Source organism: Bufo gargarizans, chromosome 8 (assembly GCF_014858855.1).
Source record: "Bufo gargarizans isolate SCDJY-AF-19 chromosome 8, ASM1485885v1, whole genome shotgun sequence".
NCBI lineage: Eukaryota > Metazoa > Chordata > Amphibia > Anura > Bufonidae > Bufo > Bufo gargarizans.
The window spans coordinates 117392655-117411294 of NC_058087.1; the positions used below are offsets into that span (position 1 = coordinate 117392655).

The 18640-nt window shown below is 41.0% G+C and overlaps 1 protein-coding gene across 3 annotated transcripts in view; it reads right to left on the bottom strand.

Moving 5' to 3' along the window:
- Positions 1 to 3831: 3831 nt before the first annotated feature.
- Positions 3832 to 18640, bottom strand: part of VPS16 (VPS16 core subunit of CORVET and HOPS complexes) — a 517606-nt gene continuing 502797 nt past the window's right edge. For 2 of the 3 annotated variants that reach the window (XM_044302613.1, XM_044302612.1), the window contains 2 exons: positions 18524 to 18627; positions 3832 to 4308 (listed from right to left, as the gene is read on the bottom strand). In XM_044302613.1, the coding sequence (XP_044158548.1) occupies positions 4164 to 4308; positions 18524 to 18627 (249 nt within the window). In that variant the 3' untranslated portion in view covers positions 3832 to 4163. The remainder of the gene's footprint in view (positions 4309 to 18523; positions 18628 to 18640) is intronic. The other variant, XM_044302614.1, reaches the window with a different exon arrangement.

An 18640-nucleotide genomic window follows, 5' to 3' on the forward strand; every position in this document is an offset into this window, starting at 1 on the left:
TGGGGAGTAGTCGTCCACCCATCACTTTGACTACTCCCAGTAAGAGCCGTCCTGGATCAACTATAGAGCCATAGTAAAATAGCAAAGTGTCAATCAGCATTAGCTGCAGCCGACACCTGAGAATACAGTTTCTTACTTCACCGAGGCCAAAAACCTCAATGACACATACCCTTGCGCATTCCTACAATACATACATAAGTACATGAGAAAGGTGAGAGTAGTCATGATCTACTGGATGCTGAAGAGGGATCAAAAAGATTTAAACAATCCATAGGCAACTGAATAGAATTATGAGTTTGGATACAGACGCAGCCAAGCTAAACTTGATGGTTAACACGTTAGGTAAAAATGGCACAAACTCTTTTAATGTATTTCAATGGCTTTTTTTTTTTTACAAGATAGCATGAGATAACACTGTGACATATGGTAAGAGTTATCAGAGTAAATTTTAGCTTGGCTACATCTGTATGTGTGGCAGGTATACTGCTTGACCTATCCAAAAACCAAATCCTGAATTAAATTTAAGTCCCCTCCCAACACAAGATTAGATACATCCCAGCTATAAGTAACTTCCAAAAGAGAGGAAAAAAGAGGGGTTAGGCATTTTGGGAGCATAAAAGTTCACTAAACAGTAAACCGTCCCCTCAATACACACTTAAGTCATTAGGTACCTGCCCGCAGGGTCTTCAAGGGTATCAATAATCTTGTGTCGAACTTGAGAATAAAAAAGAATGGCCACTGCCCTGTTTTTCTTGGAGGCAGATGCATCAACACATGTGGCAAATCTCCTACTATGCAAAAGAGGGTGGTTATTCTTAAGCCAATGAGTCTCCTGTAAAAAGAAAACTATATGCGGGTTCAAGCAGTGTAAGTAGTTCAGAATTTCCCTGCGTTTGACTGGAGAATTCAACCCATTAACATTCCAAATACACCATTTCAAAGTAGAAATCATAGATGTGGTAGATACTGCATGGGTAGCCATTTATCCAATACCCATAGGCGAAGAAAAGCAGGTCCCCAAAAGAAAGGTAATAGCAGCCAGCACGCCTAGCATCAGTGGGACGCCACCTGGCACTAGTCTGCTATATATTTCTTTATCCTCTAATTCATACCTACTATACTTCATATACCTCATTCCTATTTGCCAACTGGCACTTCAGGGATAGACTATCACCCAGAACTTGGTATCTATTTATTTATGTCCATCCATTATTGGATTTAATCACTGGCTGAATATATGACGGTATATGATATTGTACATTGAAGCTGAACTACTCAGCCATAACACTGGTGACCCATTTGAGCCTGAAACTCTCTCAGACCTGAAACGCTCTTGGGTCTAGAACCTGGGATACGCATGTAATGTATTTTGCTGTTTGGTGAAATACCAGACAACTTGCATACTATAGGCACAGCAGTGGTACACGCCAACGATCTATTGTGCTGATTTGCACCATCCATACACTATCTGGATGCTGGAATCTACCCTGATATGTCCAGTTTCCAGCTTATGTATTATCCACCTGATAGCAACCAGGATCTACTATTTTAGACCACATCCTCTGAAACCTGGACATCATTTCTGACTGTTGGCATGTACATTCTGGGACACATTTGTACCATTTTATCTTCTGTCTTATATCTTTTTTCATCTTGATATATTGCAACCTTTTATATGCAATACTTTTTATGTGATATTTTTAGAGTGCGCTACTATTTTATTGTGACATTTCCTTTTTACTTACCTACGGAAAAATATCTGCTGTTTTTATATATAGAGTACTGGTCTACACCTCCGTTCTTATGATTTTTAATTTGTCTTGATAATTGAGGACTTTAAAGATGACTGCCTGTGGTCGTGCCATTTGGTCTCTATAGCTAGGAGCAATTTGATGAGCCCTTTCCACTGGAATCTTGTTGCCCAACTTTAAACTTGCGGTAACTATTCAGAAGTAAGCCCAGGAAGCATATTTGGTTGTACGGATTCTGGCTCTCCAATGAGGCGCAAATTATGGCATTGAGATCTCCACTATATTCTGTATTGTAACCAGTACAAGGTCATCCTCTAGATCAGAAATTCACTGTTAGTGTCTGTTAGCTTGGTACAATGAAGATTGGAAGGCAGCGAAAGGAGTGTCAATGCTCAGCTTGTGCAATAGCTTTGGGAGTATTAAAGAGGACCTTTCACCTAAAAAAAAAAATGTAAACTAAGAACATAGCTTTACTTACATGCCCCCATTAAGTGTTGATCGGTTTTTCTTTTTTCAAATAGTGCCCCCGTTTGTCCGCTATGCCCCCCCGGAATAATTCCCGCCGTCTATGGTAATGAGCCAGCCTCAAATGGGCTGGCTTTAAAAGTTCTCCTCGGCGTGCCTTCTCTCTTCTCCCTGGCACGGAGCGCATCCAATCAGCGCGCTCCGCTCTTAGCCGGATAGACGAAATCGCTCCAGTTCTCTGAAGTCTCGCGAGAACTGGAGCGTCTTCTCCCTGGCTAAGAGCGGAGCGCGCTGATTGGATGCGCTCCGTGCCAGGGAGAAGAGAGAAGGCACGCCGAGGAGAACTTTTAAAGCCAGCCCATTTGAGGCTGGCTCATTACCATAGACGGCGGGAATTATTCCGGGGGGGCATAGCGGACAAACGGGGGCACTATTTGAAAAAAGAAAAACCGATCAACACTTAATGGGGGCATGTAAGTAAAGCTATGTTCTTAGTTTACATTTTTTTTTTAGGTGAAAGGTCCTCTTTAAAGGGGTTTTCCAATGAAAAATATTCTACAGTTTTCAAACCAGCACCTAGATCTGAATACTTTTATAATCGCATGTAATTAAAAATTTTGTAGAGCTACTGAGTTATTCAATAAAATGTATTTGTATAGTGCCACTTCATTTCTTATTTCTTTGACTGGCTCATTAATAAGGCCGCACATGCTTAATTTAATCTTTCAACTGCCTCCTGAACTGTGATAGGTGGAGCATGGACACACACCCTGAGCTGCAGCAGAAAAAACACTCCCTTGAGCTTTCAGCTTGATATAAATCTAGCAGAGCAATGAATGGGAAGATCTCTGGATCCATGCGAAGTACAGGACTGATTCTAGCTTTGTTAGAAAGAGATCATCATGTACTTTATGATATCTGATTTCAAATTTTTACATTATTCATGGGATAACCCCTTTAAGCCACATTTTTATCAATAAGGTGAGAACAGAGCTATAATGCGTATTTATAAGTTCAGAGATCAGCAGCCCAAGAGCTGAGCAGCCTGACGGAATATAGTGGAAATTCAGATCCTGCTACTAGAGAAACTCAAGGCTGCACAGAAACAGCGTTCAAACAATTTTGATAAAGACCAATTGAAAAAATGATTTATACAGTTCCCACCTGGTCAGACAAAGTGCTTTTCTATAATGTCAAAGGCACCAAATGCCATCTGTTAACAGGGCAATAAACTGTGAAATTTTATATAATCATTCAGATTAGAACAATTATTGACAGATGTAATAGTGTGCAAATCAAATCAAAGGACGGGTAAGAAATCATGCGATTGTGGTTGAACTGATCTTTTTATACTATTATGACTAATTATCATTAGTCATTGCCATACCATCTTATGCAATCGGATATCTGCCAGTTTTTGGCAGACCAGAGATGAGGTCTGCAATAATGATCAAGCACATCAAACATCAAAAAGTTTAATGACTATTGTGCTGTGCAGTTGCAAGTCTTTAGAATGCAGACTTGCTAAATTGTTACTCAAAAAATATCTTCCATTCTACTTAGACCCAAATACATGAATATATCTTCTTAAAAAGTGCATTTGCTTGCGAAATGATATAGTAGATAGTTAACAGAGTTTATTAGATCAAATTCAAGTACATATACAGACACATAAATGATGGAAGAACAGATAGTAGATCACAGGTATGGTGACAATTTCCATCTTTAGTACCTACCTTATTTACACAAACAGAAATGCAGTAACAGTTGTGAAATATGTTCATCAAAGCATGTGGAAGAAAAGACTTGTGTGGAAAACACAAATACATTGCTTGAGTTTATTATTGTTAAAAATCAACTAGGTGTTTATATATCTTGGCTTTTTTTCATGGTTATATGAGGTGTTTATAAATGCACCATGTGATGTTTTTTCTTTATTAGGACAGATTATTTTTTAAGTAGCTGTGCCTTGGCACGCTCAATCTTCTCAGTTGCAGAAGAATCAGTGACTGAGGAGCATTTTGACAGCACCATGTTCATTTCATTTTCATTTTTATGTTCAATTGCAGCTTCAGCAGCTTGATCTAAATCTCTATAACAAAAAAAAATAAAAGTTATTATCCATCCTCTCTCTTTTCAGATGGCATATACAGTGCTCCCTTAGGATACAATGGATTAAGGATACAATGTTTTCAACATACAATGGTCTTTTCTGACCCATAGTAAGTTGAAACTAGACTCAACATATAATGCCTAAGACTCAGATCCAACCAATGAAGGCAACTTCTCTGGTAAAACAGCTGTATTAGTTCCTAATTAGCAGCTATTCATGGCAGTTATATGTAAAAACTTGTTTTATCTGTCTTAGTTATCTACTTATTTTTCTTAAATCTGCATGTTCACTTATTTTGGCTGACATTTGTGGACTTTGGAGCAGATTACTCAAGTTACAATGGTTTCAACATACATTGGTCTTCCTGGAACAAATTAATATTGTAACGTGAGGGACCACTGTGTTTTTAACTTTCCACTGGGGATAGTGACTTTTCTATTCACTATTGCAAGAAATAGTAAACAAACTCTTTCAAAATTACCTGGATTTCTGCATTACTAATAAAATGTAAGTCACAATTATATTTAATTGCATTGATTATTAATAAAATGTAAGTACCAAGTTATACTGTCTGTGTGTTTTATAGAGTAAACATCCACAGTGCTTGAGAAAAATTAAGTGAACCTTTGACTTAGGGCTCTTTCACACCTGTGTTCTTTTCTTCCGGCATAGAGTTCCGTCGTCGGAGCTCTATGCCGGAAGAATCCTGATCAGTTTTATCCTAATGTATTCTGAATGGAGAGAAATCCGTTCAGGATGCATCAGGATCTCTTCAGTTCAGGACCGGAACGTTTTTTGACCGGAGAAAATACTGCAGCATGCTGCGCTTTTTGCTCCGGCCAAAAATCCTGAACACTTGCCGCAAGGCCGGATCCGGAATTAATGCCCTTCGAAAGGCATTGATCCGGACTTAAGCTAAACGTTGTTTCAGCGCATTGCCGGATCCGACGTTTAGCTTTTTCTGAATGGTTACCATGGCTGCCGGGACGCTAAAGTGTGGTAAAGTGTAGTGGGGAGCGGGGGAGCAGTATACTTAACGTCCGTGCGGCTCCCGGGGTGCTCCAGAGTGACGTCAGGGTGCCCCAGGCGCATGGATGACGTGATCACATGGCACGTCATCCATGCGCACAGGGCGCTCTGACGTCATTCTGGAGCGCCCCGGGAGCCGCACGGAGGGTAAGTATACCGCTCCCCCGCTCCCCACTACTACTATGGCAACCAGGACTTTAATAGCGTCCTGGCTGCCATAGTAACACTGAAAGCATTTTGAAGACAGATCCGTCTTCAAATGCTTTCAGTTCACTTGCGTTTTTCCGGATCCGGCGTGTAATTCCGGCAAGTGGAGTACACGTCGGATCCGGACAACGCAAGTGTGAAAGAGGCCTTAGTGATGAGAGAATTGGTTGGAGAACCTTTCATTTTCCAAAGGAGCTGTCCGAAATAAAAGGTGGAATCTGATTGGTTGCTGTGGGCAAGTACGCCAGTTCTACTTTACACCAGTTTGATAAATGACCCCCAATTATCTTTACTATGGCCGAGGAACTGTCTTTATTGCATTGTTAAAATGTATTCTTTCGAATGAGGCCAGATTAAATCTTAATGTTGCGCATTGCAGCATGTCAGTAGCGGCATGTGCACAAATATACTTCCATTACTAATCCGAACTCAGATTCGTTACGATTGTGGTGCACACCACAAAACTTGGCACATGGATAAAATTAAGATGTTCTTGCGAGACCACAGGCCAACTTGATCTGGTTTCATTGGAAAGGATACATTTTAACTGCCCAATAAAGAGAGTCCCTCGGCCACAGTAAAGATAATATTTTGAACAAATTGTGTTCATCAGTAGCGAGACAAACCTATTTGCTCATCAATACTTAGAATTTAATAACCAGTAGATCCCACCTCCATCAAAGTTTCCCATAGGTACAAATAAGATTTTCACAAACAATTTTGGACCATTCTTCCTTGCAAATTTGTTTTAGTTCATCAATATATCTTGGGTTCCTTGCATTGAAAGCCCTCTTTACGTCATACCACAGCATCTCAATAGGAGGAAGGTGGAGGGTCCTTTTAAGATAATTTAAAATAACCAGGTTACAAGATTAAAGGGGTTGTGTCACCAGCAAATAGCATTTATTATGTAGAGAAAGTAAATACAGGGCATTTAGTAATGTATTGCTAGTATCCATATTGCCTTTGCTGGCTAGATTCTTTTTTCCATTATACACTGCTCGTTTCCACGGTTATGACCATCCTGCAATCCTGCGGATATGAAGGGTTAAAGCAACCCACCCCCTTTAGCATGCCGTGATCTCAACCAGCCTGGAGGAGAAGGGGAAGGTGCAATGGAGGAGCTGGCAGGTTGCACGGAGGAGAGAAAAGAAAAGAAAACATCCTCTGTCATGACTTAAGTGCATGTTACCTATCCTCCTCTGGCCCCTTCATCAATCAGACAGCATACTCATAGTTGCCAACCGTCCCAAATTTGCATGGACAGACCCTGGTTTTCAGAGACAGACCTGGTAAATTTAGGCCGTCTTGGGCTGAAAATGGGTGAGGCTAACAATAACCCTCGCCCATAAATTGGTGTTTCTGGGCAGAGTTGGGCATTCCCAGGGGTGAGATTTTTAATATCCCAATTTTTACCAACCTAAACATTGGTAAGTATGCATACTCCAGGAAAGGGCCGAGAAGCTGAACACTTGCCCATCTAATCACCCTTCTGTGCTAAATTAGACCATTTATTGAAGCCATGACCCAGATGTTTACCAGCAACCGATCATACAAACATCAATCAAGTCTCCATTTTATAGTGTCCCTCCTTTTCATATCCAATCTTTAACACACAAGATTGTGATACCCATTACAAGCTACAGTAATAGCAATATAAAAATAGCAAAATCACTACAGAGGAATCTAATATATTAACCCTCACATGGTTATGTAAACATGTGCTAATCTCCTAATAAAAACAAATGGAAGGGGGGGGGGGGGGTCTCAGCAGGAATATCAGCATAGTTAGACACTCTCTTGCCCATGTTCCGTACATGTGCACTGAAGTCAGTTTATGAAAAGGCAGAAGTTAAATTTCGGTAAGCATTTGTTTTTTTTCAGAATAGCCTAAAGTGTATTTTTTTTTTTTAACTTTCTTTATTTGGTATTTCAACATACAAAAAAGACAGAGGGTGATCATCTGTCTATACTGTCCACAATCGTCCACTGAAAGGCTACAGAGTATACAAGTAAACTGCTCCCCACTGCCCCCCGTTCCCACAAAAGCAACTCTTTAGATTCCTATGTCCACCATCATAACAAATCTAGAAAAGTATAACATATTTGACTCTTGATAAAAATTGTGAGGCCGACAGATATGGTAAGATTATCAAATTGGTATGCACAATCTGCCCTCCAGCTGTTCCTTCAGGAGCTATTCTGTATACTGGAAACAGTTGTGAAGTGCCCTTCTTGAGTCCATTGGCAAAGATTCAATCCATTCTATTCTGAATAGAAAATCTATCTTAGTCACTATTAAGGCTAACATTGGTGTATTATTTTGAGCCCAGGCATGTAATATGCTCTTTCAAGTTGCAGCAGACCAAATGGCAAGCAGGCACTTCTCTGTATAAGTGAGATGGTGCTTATCCTCTGGGATAATACTGAAAATGGCCCATTCAGTGGTTAGAGATATATCAATTCCAAAGTTATCTTTAAGATGTTTTTGTATTACTCACCATACTTCTTGGATTTTGTTACAATCCCATAGGCAGTAGTATAGATCTGCTGCAAGTAGGGAGCACTTGGGGCAGAGATACTGCCCGGAAAGAGACATTTTAGACTTAATCCATGGCAGGATGTATGCTCTAAGGAATATCAATAGGTAATATGGCATTTAGTTTGTGAGTGACATCCATATAAGGAAGATATCTACCCTGTCCATTTTCCTGGACCCGGAGAGGCATCAACCCATCCAATCTAGATATTTAATTTCCAAGAGGGTACTTCACAATTTCTCCAGGAGGCCTGCTAAAATGTAATCAATATACAAGACTTGTCGGACTTGGAGAAAACTGAATGTCTGTAGTAATGGAACCTGTGTCTGTAGTAATGGAAACCTACGGGATGCCTCTTCAAAAGTTACAAGTTGAGATTTTCATTAAGATCAGATATTATTTTATATCCTACACATCAATGTAGATCATTGGTGGTCTACCAGCTAAGACATATTTATTCCCCAAAAATGGAAAAAAGACAGAGGTGTGGAAAGGTAAACCCATTAGTTTTCTGGAAATATTCCAAGCCATTACTGTGGCCCATAAAAAAAGGATTATCATTGATAGTTTGCCTAAGTTCATGATTCTGAAGATGGAAACAAAAATGTGTAGGGGCACTGAATTCAGAATTAACAGAGGAGTTGGTAAAGTGAGTTCTATCGCCAAGCCAATCCATTACATATTTTAACACTGCAGCTACACTTTAACGTAAAATATAAAGAAGTTTTCGGCTCACCCACAGTTCTCCCTCACCATGCTCGGATCCTGGACCAGGAAATAGTCAAAAATAATCCAGCAACAGGCTCCGGATAAAATCCAACTTCTTTATTACTTTTTCATAAAATCCATGGGCTGACCAGACAAATACAGGTCTACGACTTACGACTAACTGTCTTAATCATGACCATGACAAAAATACTATTATGGGCTTTGGTTTGATAAATAGCAATTATTCCGCTTAGGGCCAGTCGTATATTTTGAGAGATGGATCTGCCATTTACAAAACCTATTTGAGAAGGGATTAAAATTAAAATAGGATAGATTGCAGGCGAGTAGCCAGTACGAACTTGGTGACAGAGGATCTTTCCCTGGCTTTAAAAGTAAAGAAAGACACACTGCATGAACATGGTCTGGGAGTCAACCAGTGTCTAATATGGAAATAAAGAGGTTTAACCAAACTAGAGATATGGAGGACTTTAACAGGCTGTAAAATCCCCCCAAAAAGCCATCAGGTCCAGGCTCTTTGCCTAGTTTTAGGGTTTTAATAGCTGTTTCTACTTAGGATACCCGAGTTAAATTCAATTTAGTTGGTTGGGCTTTGGTTATTCATCCATCAGAACCAGGAATACTTGGTATTTTCTTACCATTGAGTAGTAGGATTTTTGTTAGCCACGCCAATAACTTGCCAGATTTAGGTTGAGGTCTGAAGTCACTTTGCGGGGCTTACTGAAACCACCCATAAATGGCCCCATTTTAAAAACTTCATCCCTCAAGGTATTCAAAACCAATTTTACAAACTTTGTTAACCCTTTAGGTGTTCCACAAGAATTAAAGGAAAATGTAGATGAAATTTCAGAATTTCACTTTTTTGGCAGATTTTCCATTTTAATATATTTTTTTCCAGTAACAAAGCAAGGGTTAACAGCCAAATAAAACTCACTATTTATTACCCTGATTCTGTAGTTTACAGAAACACCCCATGCGTGGTTGTAAACTGCTGTACGGGCACACGGCAGGGCGCAGAAGGAAAGGAATGCCATATTGTTTTTGGAAGGCAGATTTCACTCGGATAATTTTAAGTTGCCATGTCACATTTGAATACCTTCTGATGCACCCCTAGAATAGAAACTCCAAAAAAGTGACCCATTTTGTTAACTACAGGATAAGGTGGCAGTTTTGCTGGTACTATTTTAGGGTGCATATGACTTTTTGATCACTTGGTATTACACTTTATGTGATGTAAGGTGACAAAAAATAGCTTTTTTGACACAGTTGTTATTTTTTTTTATTTTTTTACAAGGTTTACCTGAAGGGTTAGTTCATGTAATATTTTTATACAGCAGGTTCTTACGGATGCGGGGATACCTAATATGTCAACTTTTTTTTAACTTGCTTTCACTTTTAACACAGTAAAAGCATTTTTGAAACAAAAAATATCATGTTTTAGTGTCTCCATATTCTGAGAGCCATATTTTTATTTATTTTTTTGCCGATTGTTTTATGTAGGGGATCATTATTTGTGGGATGAGGTGATGGTACTATTTTGGGGGGCATACGCCTTTTTGATCACTTGGTGTTGCACTTTTTGTGATGTAACATGACAAAAAAATGATTGTTTTAGCACAGTTTTTATTTAATTTTTTTCAACGGAGTTCAGGTGAGGGCATTGATCATGTGATACTTTTGTAGAGTTGGTCATTATGGATGCGGCAATACCCAATATGTCTGGTTTTCTTTTTTTTGGGACAATTTTATATGTTTTATTTTGTGATTTTTTTAACTTAAACTTTCTTTTTTTATTAGGAAAAACACTTTTTTTATTGTCCCACTCTGGGACTTCAACTTTTGGGGTCTGATAGCGTTTGCAATGCATTACAATACAACCTGCATTGTAATGCATTGGCTGTCAGCTTTTATGCTGACAGCCTGCCTGTGAGACCCAGCCTAAGGGCTGGATCTCACAGGCTTCCATAGAAGGTAAGCTCCAATGCCTATGATAGACATCCGGCTTGCCTTCTCTGAAATAGGGTCCCTGCCACTGCAGTGTGGGTGACCCGATAGGGAAGCTGAGGGCACCTGTACCCTCTGCATTCCGCTGTCAGCTTTGACCGCGGCATACAAGGGGTTAACACTCCAGCATCTGTGTTTTCACTGATGCCGGCGTATGCAGCAGGGGCAGGGCTGTCAGTGACTGTCCGATCAGCCCATTGTACATGTACGGCGCTGGTCCTTAAGTCATGTCCACCAGCGCCATACATGTACGTCGAGGGTCCTTAAGGGGCTAATGTAATGGAGCATATTCGAAGAGGAGAGCCAATAGTCTAGTCTAGTATGCACCCCATGTACCTAAGAAAAGAAAGTGAAGTGTTGCTCTACTGGGTGATAAGCTCTCCACATGTCCAAGAGATCTAATTTGTCACAAACGAAACAAAGAAAAGAAGTAGCTGCGACTAGACAACGGCAGCCGGAGTTTCAGGGAGTAGGGACAGTTGGTCCTGCTCCCCAGCGGCAGTATGTTTTGCAGGGAGAGGAGAGCATTGTTTCCATTCCCCAGCGGCAGTGTACCTTGAAGGGAGAGGAGAAAATCGGTCTCTCTCCCCAACCACAGGGGGACAGCACCCCTAACTCCAATGGGGGAGATGGGACTGCAGTCTCTGCACCAGGCCTACCGGGATGCTGGACGGCCGGTACGGATCCCCCACCAACCCCACAGGAATGCCAGGAGGAGGTAAGCGATCCCTCCTCTCCACAGCTGATCCGCAACAGGGTCTTGGGGGCATGATTCCCTGACCCCATCCCAGCAGAGGAGCTGGCATCTAGGCAGAGCGCAGTTGGCCTCTGCCCTCCCGTATCCTCTTGTCCAGAGGCTGACTCCTCACAGGCTACCCCAGCGGAAGAGCTGGCATCTGGGCAGAGCGCAGTCAGCCTCTGCCCTCCCCTATTCTCTTGTCCAGAGGCTGACTCCCCACTGGCTACCCCAGCGGAAGAGCTGGCATCTGGGCAGAGCGCAGTCGGCATCTGCCCACCAAGTACCTACAGCTCCAAGCTAGAGAACACCAATGAAGCAAGGAGTAGCAGATGCCCACTCAACGGCTGGAGACATACAGAACAGAGCCAGGCCCTAAAATTCAACAGGTCCAGTATTTGGTTGAGGGTGGACTGCCAGACTAACTCAGGTACCAACCGGCATGAGGTCGGGTATCTGGTTAGTCTTCCCTGGGAGGGGGAGATGTGTGGCAAAACCAACCTCACCACTGGGTTTTGGAGGGGCCTGGCTCCTAGCCTCTTGCCCCAGGATTATGGCCCATACTAAGTTTGAAGGAGAAGACAGCCCAGCTTAAATCTGTGGAACTGTTTTGGGCAGGAAAGCCATGCTTGCGACCGGCCAAATGTGACTTCCATGGAATTCGGGAACCCCTGATTTTTGGATATGTTGTTCACCCAGATCAGAGCTATCCATGGATGTATACATTATGGGGATGTGTGGGGTTTTGAGGTGTTTTCTATGTGTTGGGAAAAATGTGTGTTTTCTGTCTGTGAGTGATTAAGTTAGCCCATTACATTTGGTAATTGCATTTTGTTGATTGCGTCAAAGAGAATGCCAGAGTGTTAGTTAATTGCGTCTCAGACAATGCCAATGTGTTAGTTAATTGCATTAAATACTATGCCCATTGTATTTTGTTGATTGCGTTACAGACAGAGGGAAGGGGGTTTTGTGTACAATTGCTGGGAAGGTGTCAATACTGTAAATGCATGTGATTGGCTAAAATATAAACTGTCACAGTCTTCTACAAGGGCCCCAGGGGGAGAGTCCCTTGCTAGGAGACCTACATAAAAGGCTGAAAAATAACCCATTTAAAGAGTTGCTTTTTTACATTCAACATAGAGCCTCGTCTAATGTGTGTGGGGATTGCTATACGTGTATACTCGACTGGCTATTACTTCTAGGTCTTGTAAGAGCTGTTCCTGTTCCTGGCTCCTGTGGTGGTTTTGGTGTAGAGCGGAGTGGTTGGAGTCCTCGGGAAGCGCTGGGAGCATCCATCAAAGGAGGTACCCGGTTGGTTTGCTAGGAGATCCGTTACGTAAGGTAAATATGAACAAGGCTCCGGGTCCAGATGGATTACACCCAAGAGTGCTTAAAGAGCTCAGTTCAGTCATTGCTGTGCCCCTATTTATAATTTTTTAAGATTCTCTAGGTACTGGTACAGTGCCAAAGGATTGGCGCAGGGCAAATGTGGAGCCCATATTCAAAAAAGGATCCGGGTCCTTCACAGGTATTTATAGACCAGTTAGTTTAACTTCTGTTGTGGGAAAAATGTTTGAAGGACTCTTAAGGGACTATATACAGGAGTATGTGACTGTAAACAATATTATAAGTGATAACCAACAAGGGTTTACCAAGGACAGAAGTTTTCAGACTAACCTGATTTGTTTTTATGAGTAGGTGAGTAGTAGCCTGGACAGAGGGGCAGCTGCGGATGTAGTGTTTCTGGCTTTTGCAAAGGATTTTGATACTGTCCCTCATATATGTTTAATAGGTAAAGTAAGGCCTATAGGCTTAGAAAGTATAGTTTGTAATTGGATTGAAAACTGGTTGAAGGACCATGTCCAGAGAGTTGTGGTCAATGATTCCTATTCAGAAGGGTCCTGGGTTATAAGTGGTGTACCCCAAGGTTCAGTGCTGGGCCCTCTCTCTGTCCATATATTGTCTCAGTTGCCTCCAGTCATGCAACTATGAATGAAGCTTGAAGAATATCAATGCAGATTAAGGTCTCCCATGATGCTGATGGGTAGAAATCTACTCATCTGCTTTGGTCAGTGTGTTAAAGAACTGAACACTCTCCAGCAATTGGATGGGGTATGCTATAGAGTATGAAATCTGAAGCTGCCTTAGCTGCCACTTGATGCTGACAAACAATGCTCTTTGCTTCTGCAGATCTGCTGAGAAATCTGGAAAAATCAAAACAGAGGTATTCTCATAACTGATTTTGCCATGTCTACAGGCAGTTTGTGGGATGATGTTGCAGTCTCAACAATTCAGCAGGCAAGCCAAGAGTGGTTGTGGTGGTGCACTGGATATAGGAGGTTGTTTTGAAGAAACATGATGGGCACACTCTGCTAGGCCAAGATGATGGGAGGTTGGGCTGCTTTCATTTGTCTTTTACACATTTTATTTTTTTCCTTATAGTTTTTGAATGCTTCCTCGCTACCCTACTGTTTTAGTGATTTACATGCTTTCTTTTTGTCATTTATTGCTTCCTTTACATTTCTACTGTATTTATCCACATATTTTTTTTTTCTTGTTGCTCACACTTTTATAAGAGTTTAGGATGCTTTTAACCCATTCGCTAACAGTGCTGTGCATGTACGAGGCTAGCGGTCTTCAACCATGGTGCAGCGTGTGTCATAGCAGACAGGTCTCTGCTGTTTCAAACAGCAGGGGCCCACGGCTATAAGGCTGATCACGGACATTACAGTGTGATCACTGCATCTAAAGGTTTAATACCGTCACCCCCGTGAGGGGATCGGGAATGCCGGTAAATAATTCTAATAGGCTGGGTCTCTCTGAAGAGACCCAGCATACTATAGCTGCAATTCCTATGTTGGCCTGCCAATCTATGCTTTTCTATATTCCCTTTGGGAGTATAGAAATCTTCTATAAAAAACAAAGTAAAGGACAATAAAAATAAAATGTAAAATAATAATAAAAAATATAAAATTTTAAGATATTTATATAAAATAATAAAAAATATAAACATCATGGGCATCATCACATCCAAAAATGCCCATACTATTAATATATAGAAATATTTTTCCAATACAATCAATGGCATAATGGAAAAAAGACACCTCAAAATGGTATCAAAAACTACAGATCATCCCGCAAAAAATGAGCCCCACACAGCTCAGTAAACATAATTATACAAAAGTTAAGGGGGTCAGATTATGTATATGTAAAAGATTTTTTTACTTTTTTTTTTTTTTTTTTTAAGTATTTAGACATATAAAACCTATACATATGTGGCATAGTTGTAATCGTACTGACCCAGAAAATGAAGGGCACAGGTCAGTTTTGCTGCAAAGGGAACGCTGAAGGGACAAACCCCGTAAAACTGTGGAGAAATTGTGTTTTTTTGACTTTTTTCCTCCCTTTCCATTACATGGTATGCCAAATTAGATGGTGGCATTAGAAAGTACAACTTACCTTCCCCCCCCAAAAAAAAAAAACAAGCCCTCATATGGATATGTGAACAGAAAAATAAAAAAAAGTTATGACTCCAGGAAGGCAGGGAAGAAAAAGAGTTAAAAATATCCAATTTTGTGGCTACATTTTTATTTTTTAGGACATTGTCCCAGTTGGTGAATCCAATGGTCTCTTTTAGCTGGTCAATTTTAGCTTTCTTTCGGTATTTTTGTGCCTCCCTGAAGAAACACTCTTTTGAATGGAGGGTTATTATTTTATGGTCACTTTTTCCCAGGTGTCCTCCAACCTGCACCTGTGTTGTTCTATCAAGTCTAATGGTTAGTACTAAGTCCAGTATGGCCTTTCCTCTAGTGAGGTCCTGAACCAGTTGGGAAAGGTAGTTGTCTTTGGCTATTGCCAATAACCTGTTTCTTTTATGAAATCTACAGCTTTCAGTTTCCCTGTCTATATATGTGTAGTTGAAGTCCCCCATAATAAAGATCTCATTATGATTTCCTGCCTCATCTATCTCCTTAATAGTAGATTTTCTGTGGACTCTGGAATATTAAATGGCTTATAACAAACTCCTATCAGTATTTCATCATTGTTTTTGCCTCTACGTATTTCTACCAACTGTGGCTCCTCATGTTCATTCCCCTCACTTAGACAGGACATTACAGAAAGGCAAACCGCTCCACTCTCCAGTTTAATGAACCTTCGTAAACAGACTGTAACCCTGTACGATAACTGCCCAGTCATAGCTATCATCAGTTATTCCCACTATGTCATAGTTCTCCTCAAACATTACTACTTCCAGTTCACCAGTTTTATTAGGCTTCTGGCTTTAGTATACATACAATTAAGAGATTTTTGTATATTTTTAATGCTACATCTTTCATTATGAACTGTTCTACTCCCTCCTTCAACTCATCCCCCACTTTCTTTACCTCGCCTCAGGTCTCTATCTGCACTATCTTCCCCTCCTATAATGCAATTACTCTCCTCCAACCTTTTAGCCATCTTCTCTCCCCAAAAAGTTGCACCTTCCCCATTGAGGTGGAGCCCATCCCTACGATAGAGCCTGTAGCCATCAGAGAAGTCGGACCAGTTCTCCTAGAACCCAAACTCCTTTTCGTGCACCAGTCCTTGAGCCACTTGTTAACCTTCCTAATCTCCTGCTGCTTTTCTGGTATGGCTTGTGATACAGGTAGTATTTCGGAAAAAAATACTTTTGAGGTCCTTGCCCTAAGCTTGTGACCTAAATCCCTAAAATAATTTTTAAGGATGATCCACCTACCTCTAACTTTGTCAATGTTTCCTATATGGACTATGACCGCTGGATCTTCTCCAGCTCCTCCCAGTTATCTGTCAACCAATCAACGATTTATCGAACTCAATTGCTAGGAAGATAACACAGTTTGACGATCCTGGTCTTTGTGACAGATCGCCCTATCTGTACCCCTAATAATTGAGTGTCCCACTACCAGCATCTGTCTGGCCTACCCTGCTCTCCTGGCCCCCTGCTGACTGGAGCTGACATTCCTCTGAATGGAAGAGGAAGTGTCTTGCTGCCGCAGTGCTATCTCTGAACTGACATCTCCCTCATTTGCTAACCTTGCAAACTTGTTGGGGTATGTCAGATCCGGGCTAACCTCTCTGGCACGCTTTCCTCTACCCCACTTTCTAACTGTTATCCAGCTACCTACCTCACTTTCCTGAGCCTCCATACTACCACTCGCATCTACCCCATAGAGTGCCTGCTTAGTGAGCAGCAAACTATTTTCCAAATTTCAAACGCTACTCAGTGTCGAAACCCGCTTGTTTAGAGATACAATGTGCAATTCCAGACTGCAATTTGCTCACACTTTTAACAAAGAAATGCACCCTCAAATGGCTGTTCCAGGACTGCATACATTTGACAAGATGTGCACTGGACTGCGTTGTCAATAATAAAACACATACTAATGAGGAATACACAAGAAAAGAAAGAAAAAAATACAATAAAACAGTGCAATGAGAAGCAATTGATCAAGTCATTTAATCTAAAGTCACACACTTAATACAAACACACTAGAAATCAAACAAGCAGACACTCACAAACTTGCGTTGTTTTTCTGCTTGTATAGGCTCTTCTCCCAAACAACTTCCAACCAGACTGCAGTTTTTCCTCTGGATTCTTAAGGACTGAGCTGGCCTCAAGACTTGCTATTTAGCTTTTCCTAATTAGACAGCCACACACTAATTACTCAACTGTGCAACACACTGGAGAATGGAAAAAAAATGCCTCAGATTGGACCACCCATCCCTCATCAGACTCAGATCAGATCCCCAATCAGACCCTATCAGCCTCACATTGCAGCCCCTAGTCCCACTCAGCCTCAGATCGGACCTCCCGGCCCCCATCAGCCTTAGATCAGACCCCGATCAGACATTACCCAAAAAAAAAAAATTACCTCACTGCTACATCGCTTCTTCTGGCTCCTACTGTGACTTGACGGCGCACAGCATCAGGTCATAGGGCACGCCTACGTGCCCTATGTTCTGCCGCTGTGCACAGTCAGGAAACCACAGTGGGACCCAGAAGAATACCAGGGAATGGGAGTTCAGCTACCCCTCACCTTGTCATGCCTCCTGCATGCTAATGACCATTTTCATATATTGCCACTTTTGCCCTACTTTTTTGCAAAGAAAAGTGTGTATTATAATCTGAAAAATAAGGTAATAACTGACTAATCAACATTAGCACATTTTTACTCATATGGCTAGTTAAAAAAAAAACACAAGAGGGACCGCTACTAATTTCAAGAAAAGACCACTGATTGGGAGCTCTGAAGAGCTATTATGATACATGTATTTTAATATCATACTACATATAATATTGTAACGTGGTTTCTAAAAAAGTACTGAAGGTGGTGTAGATCTGCTGAGACACTTTTCTTTAAAGCGTTTTATGGGCTGGATTTTTAAGGAATGGCAGATAGGTGTTGGTAGTGGGACTTTCCATTCTTTCCCCACTCCAGTGCACCACTTTCCACTAGCCTGAGGCAAACCCAGCTATAGCTGCTGGGCTTATTACTGTTTCTATAAATACAAGGCTGAAATGCTCATTCAGTGTCAGTGTTTACAGGCTGCATGACCTGTGGGCTTGGCAAAGCCTGATCCCACTATTGTATTGAAGTACCTAGGTGAAGTGAACTTCAGTATAGTTAGTGCCCAAATGGGCAGGTGTTTTGTTTGATGTTTATGTTCCTGTGAACTTATTTCAAAGTGACTGCATAACTTTGGCTGCTGGTATACTGTTATAGACAAAATAAACTGTAATTTGGATTTTTTAACCATTGGAGTCTGTGAAGTCTGTCATGGGCGACCCCCAACCCCCATGACAAGATCACAACAATAGGTCTTTTTTTCAACTTCATACTTTTACGGTGCTTTATATTTGATTGTAAAAGTATATTAAAACATCTTCTTTCATAAATAAAATATATGCAATATAAATTTAATACAATCTTACCCAACTAAAAGAAAAGCCTTTACCCTTTGCTCAGGGCTCACACGTGCAATGTACTTCTTCGCTTCAACTTTGTTTCGCTGCTTCATACATATTTCAACATATGGCTTTAAAAAAAAA